The 5438-nt window shown below is 33.2% G+C and overlaps 1 protein-coding gene across 1 annotated transcript; it reads right to left on the bottom strand.

Annotated features, from left to right (window-relative positions):
* Window positions 1–2534: 2534 nt before the first annotated feature.
* On the bottom strand, window positions 2535–5230 carry LOC113759420. Its single transcript, XM_027301995.1, has 7 exons — window positions 5135–5230; window positions 4939–5025; window positions 4475–4708; window positions 3785–3946; window positions 3592–3645; window positions 3338–3475; window positions 2535–2909 (listed from the first exon to the last, which is right to left on the bottom strand). Exons 1-7 carry the CDS (start codon window positions 5228–5230, stop codon window positions 2535–2537), a joined length of 1146 nt encoding a protein of 381 aa, XP_027157796.1.
* Between the last annotated feature and the right edge of the window lie 208 nt (window positions 5231–5438).

Raw genomic sequence — 5438 nt, forward strand, 5'->3', positions numbered from 1 at the left:
TTTATTATCAATATTAATTATTAAGTGGGGCAAACTTTTAATCAGTTTGTTTTAATTGCCATCCCTTTGTCCTTTTGACCACTTTCAATACATTGTCATTAATTTTTGTGATCCTCTATTTCATTAATTTTATGAACTTTATTATTAATTGGACTTAAATAGAACAATCTTGAGATTTTAGAGTCTAAACTATATAAAATTGCGAGTTTATGGTACAAAGTGTTTAAAGGTTTATGATATAAAGTGGAAAAATAGTACAAGTTCTGGGTTGCAAAGTGGAGCTTAACCAAAATTTAAATAGACGTCTTTTTTAATGCTTATGCTCCACATTAGCAAGCAATTTATCTGAAATTGAAAACGAAACTGATGTGAAAATATGGTGAATAAATTAAAAAACATGATACGAAAAACTAAAGTGTCAGTTTCAGTTGCTTGCTCAATTTCAAACAAGTTGCTTTAATTTAATTTAATTTGTTAAGAACGACCCTTAGTAAATGCAAACACAAGAGTTTTTTTCCCAGCTGGTATTGGCGACCAATAACATGAAATAATGAAACACACCACGCCTTTATAGCATTTTCCAGTTATTACCCAAAAAAATGCACGTGCTAGTGTTTTGGGGATTTATTTTTTTTTTTTTTAGTTTTTGGATGTGGGGCTACAAAACGACTTTGAAAAGCCTATATCTGTATGGTGACATCCATCAAGGCGCGTGTGTGCATGTACACATTTCAAGATATAAGCATTAATTTGAAAATAGAGTTAATTTTGTATATACTGGTAATATATATACCCTATCACGGTTGGAAATATGATAAATGAGCAAAATTTGAATATTAAATTTAAATTTAATTGAGTTATCATACATCCAATAATGATGGTGCATACATTGTCAGTGTATAGAATATCAGCTCTTGAAAACAATAGTGTCTTTAGAAAAGAAGGAAATCCAAAGTTTGCCAAACACAAAGTGGGATCATAAAACCATAATAGGGCAAAATGATTTTGGATTTTTTAAGTAATTTTACTTTTAGGAAAACTTGTATTGATTTTGATTCCAAATTTAAAAAATACTAAATTGATTATTTACAGAACTAAATTTGGAATTGATTGATGAATTCAGTTGGAACAAAAATTAAGAACACTCAATTCTTTCAGTTTCTATTACAACATTGCAAAATATGTATCTAGGCTTATTCTTAAGTTTTCAAATTTTAAGGCCATTATGCCTAATAAACATCTTCTAATTCAACAAACCACATATCCAAACTGTAAATATAGTAACAAGTCATTCTTTCAAACTATTATGATTTTCTTTGCTTAAATTATATCTTATAATGATTTTCAATATAAAATGGTGTTTGGTGGACACTTTTTAAGATAGATTTCAAGTGTTTTATTTTTGGAGAAGTAAATTTAACTGGAAAAGAGAGAGAGGGATGGGTTGAATGGTTTGGGAGAAGAGAGTGTAAGTGAAATTTTTTGGATTTGACCTCTCCCACTTACATTAAAAAAAAAATGAAAAAGGATCAAAATACAAAGGTGTCAATAAATGTAAGCTTGTATCTTCAAATGACAACTTGAGTGCAAATTACATTTTACTAAACAGTGCCAAAAAGTGGCTTTTTAGAAAAAATCCATAAACTAATTAGAAACAAGTAGATTATTGAGGGTATCTAATTTTCACCAGAGACAAGTCATTAAGTGTAGTTTCTTGTTGTTAATGTTGCTACAGTACAATATGTGTCTCCTTCGACTCTTCTCATTTCTGCACAAGAAAGACTTTTTTTCTCCTTCACTTTCAAATTTTGTAGGGTTTTATAACAAACACAAAATATATAATAATTCATAGCTGCAATACACACACGTGCACATACAAGTATAAAACTCTCTTAATCGTTACCAAAACTTTATTCGTCAGTACTTTTCATCACATGAGATTTAAAGATACGCATGAGTGTTTAAAAATTGGAGGCTAAATAAACCTGAAATTTATAGATAAAGAGATAGAATAGGTATAGATTTAAAAAATATATATATATGTGTGTGTGTGTGTGTATGTTTGCATCCATGCATATATATAGGATCTGTCCAACCAATACTCATTAAGTAATCCTTAACATGTGTAGTTCAAGTGCTAACTTTTTTTAAAAAAAAGTAAAGTTAATTAAGGAAATTGTATAAATGCAATGGAGGATAATAATTCACATGATAAATTAGGTGTGTTGACGAGTCTTATTGAGCATCCAATTTAAAAAAAAAAAAAAAGGGCCTTGGGAAAATATTCTTTTACAATAGCTAGCAACTTTCAAAGTCACAACTTTCTTATTTTCCCAATTCAAGTACAAAGAGAAGGTTTACAATTCACACAAGAGAACACAAAAAGCTTCTTATTCTTTTCATGAAGAAACTAGACCACCTCATCCTCGTCTGGCTTATTGCAGAGAAACTTAAACACTAGGACCCAATTTCTCGAAACCAAATATTTGGGCCATAAAGAAAATGCATAACACAGTGAAATCTTTTGAACTTGATCATGGACAATTAGGATTTCTCCCAGGTCCTCCATAGAAAATGTAATCTCCCCAGTAAGAGCTCTTTCCAAGTGTTATATTGTAGCAATTTGGTTGCTGGGCGATGGCGACTGGGTTACTGAGGGGACTTAAATTGTCAGATTCAACCACTACTTGAAGATTCTTCATATAACTTGCCCCTTCAAACCCTTCTTCGGGAGGGTGGCCACTGCCCATTTGTGTAGTAGTGTGTTGCCCATCTGACTCTGAGTCAAAAACTATTCCACCCCATAAAATCGTTGAAGCACTGTTTGCTAGGTTTGGAAGCAAGGAAGTTGGCCAGTAACCAAGTGTTTCTTTGCCAACTTGTAGCCACCAAACATCTTGAGATGCATCCTAGCAAATTACAACAAATTTCAACCCAAAATTTTGGTTAAGCTAATAGAAAGTTATAAACTGTTTAGACTTCATGTGCACAAGTGAATCTAGATTTTACTTACATGTAAGTATCTTTGGTCATCTATGGAGTACATATAAGTTTCTATAGACTGAAAAATTATTTGAATGATCTTAAACATTGGTAGATGCAGTAAGTTTAAAAGTTGCAAACACATGTAAAACTCTCTCAATCAATATTTTTGTCATTTGGAATTTTAAATAATCATGAGAGTGCCTGAAAATCAAGCAGCAAAAATACCTAAAATATGAGGGTAAAAGTTTAGTGGCTAAGCTTGGTCTACAACTCCGAAAGTCACAGCTTGTGCAACATTCCTATTTTGCTAGTAGATAATTTGGTTCAGGGCGATCAATTTGAGTCGTACTACCTTCAAAACAAATACATCGATGTCAAATTGGTCGCCATGGTAGATGGATAGAGGGGAGATGGCGCCTCCGAGTGCAATTTTATTGGTGATTTGGATAAACCCTGAACATAGCAAGTCGTAGCATCCCTTGAACCGGTTCTGCAGAAAATAAAGATACACTATCATTTTGAAGCTGCTTTATTTGGAAAATCTGATTCTTTGGAAGCTGCTTTATTTGGGAAATCTGATTCTGTGGGAAATGCTTGGGTACTTACCCACCAGAAGGTGAAAAGCCTTGTTCTATTATCATTATATAACGATGGGTTGACCTGTTACCTCCAAACAAAACAACAAAAGGAACAAAAAAAAAAAAAAAAGCTGATAATAAGGGTGTGATTCAAAAGAATTGTCATTAATTTATTGTTTATGAATAAAAACTTAAGCTATGATTGAATGATAAAAACTCACTTGCCAACCCACTTCAATGTCGCTCAGGTTTGATAAAGAAGAACCCCTTGAAATCGAGAGCAGAGAAGTGGTCAATTCATTAGATTGTTGAACTAGAGGTCCCCAAATATTTATGGTTGCCTTTGCTCCATAATATTCTCCTTCGACAAGTGCAGCTGCAAGCTAAAGAAACCCAGAAGGACAAGTAACAAGACATCAATAAGGTGATTGCAAAGACAGCAGAATAACAAATTGTTACGCTAAGAAAAAAAAACTGGTCTCTTTAATTGCCATAATCTAGCTATCGGGTGAAGTTGATAGAGCTAAACTTATTTTTTCTCTTCAATGTCAGAGAGTTTCATATCTACCTAGCTATGCTCATGACGTTTGACAAATTGGAGATTCTTAACTATGGTAATATAGTACTGTTTCATTATTGCTTTGCACCATGAAAAGTGAAGTAATTTTGAATTTCGAATGGTTTTGGGTAAAAAATACGCCTGATGTTTTAAGCATCTATAGCAATAATCAATCAAAATGCAGATCAAAATTGTCACAAACAAAAAAACACGTAAAACATACGATTATTACACAGTTCCTTCATAGAAAATTAGTAGTATATTTCTGAACGATATTAGCTAATGGATTCAATGACTAGATATTTTAAACAATGAAGCTTATATATATATATATATATTTGTTAGCCAGTACCTGCAGTTTCGGTCTGCCTTCTTGTCTAATTTGTTTTGGATGACGTGCTACAGTACTGTGAAGATTTCTGTGGATCGAGCTTGCGGTCAATACGTCCACTTCTTTTGTCCTTCTGATGGGAATGGTTTCCTCTGGGCAGCTTCCGCTCAATTGCCATAACTGAGCAATTGGTAAATTCTTGCTGTTGGACAATTTGTTTGCAGGCAGCCCTTCTAGGCTAAATTTCGGCCTCGTCTGCCAAAATCATTGAAGCAAATTCATCCGAATGCTTAGGCAGGAATTCATTCAAAGGGGATGAATTGAGGATGTGAAACCTTGTCCATATTTCCTCATATGTAATTTTTTACAACAATAAGTTATAGAGACACAACATGTTAAAAAGACAGTTTTGTTTCCTATGTCTCTTGCCTTTATTTACTTCTCTGTTATGGTGAAAAATCAAGTGCCACACACAAGCTGCAAACCTGAATAACATGATTTTTAAGCAAGGGATTATCAAATGCTGGTTGACGAGAGATATGCACGCAATCGATCACATCACCATCTTCGCTCTGCCAACAAAAAATACCATGCATTAATCATCAGGAAATTTGCGACTCTCACAAAAGTACAAGACATGATTTGGCCGCACAATTAAAGGGTTTTTGCACAAAAATGTACCTTAATGGATTTGACTGGAATCTTGCTCAATCTTAAGGCATCCGAAGATGATATTATCAAGAGTATCATGAAACAATAGGATCCCTTCAAGTCCATCTTTCCGATTCTAAACAACAAATAACTGCTCCTAATTTAGAGCTGTGCATGCATTAATGTAGTTAACTAGATGTATTTATAGGGCTTTCCCAATAATGAATATGCTATGTATTAATTAAATCTAGCATTAACTTCACAGCTATATATCTTGATTGTATGCACCCTTTTGGATCTATCGATTGTGTGTATAAACAACAATCCACGAAAC

This window comes from Coffea eugenioides, chromosome 2 (assembly GCF_003713205.1).
Source record: "Coffea eugenioides isolate CCC68of chromosome 2, Ceug_1.0, whole genome shotgun sequence".
In the NCBI taxonomy this organism is placed as follows: Eukaryota; Viridiplantae; Streptophyta; class Magnoliopsida; order Gentianales; family Rubiaceae; genus Coffea; species Coffea eugenioides.

Excerpts from the sequence above, each read along its gene's own strand:
- LOC113759420 (XM_027301995.1), bottom strand. The coding sequence starts at position 5,230 with ATGGACTTGAAGGGATCCTATTGTTTCATGATACTCTTGATAATATCA. Across the intron at positions 5,026-5,134 it reads TTCCAGTCAAATCCATTAAG|AGCGAAGATGGTGATGTGAT; the intron begins GTACATTTTTGT and ends TTTTGTTGGCAG. Across the intron at positions 3,646-3,784 it reads ACATTGAAGTGGGTTGGCAA|GTCAACCCATCGTTATATAA; the intron begins GTGAGTTTTTAT and ends TGGAGGTAACAG.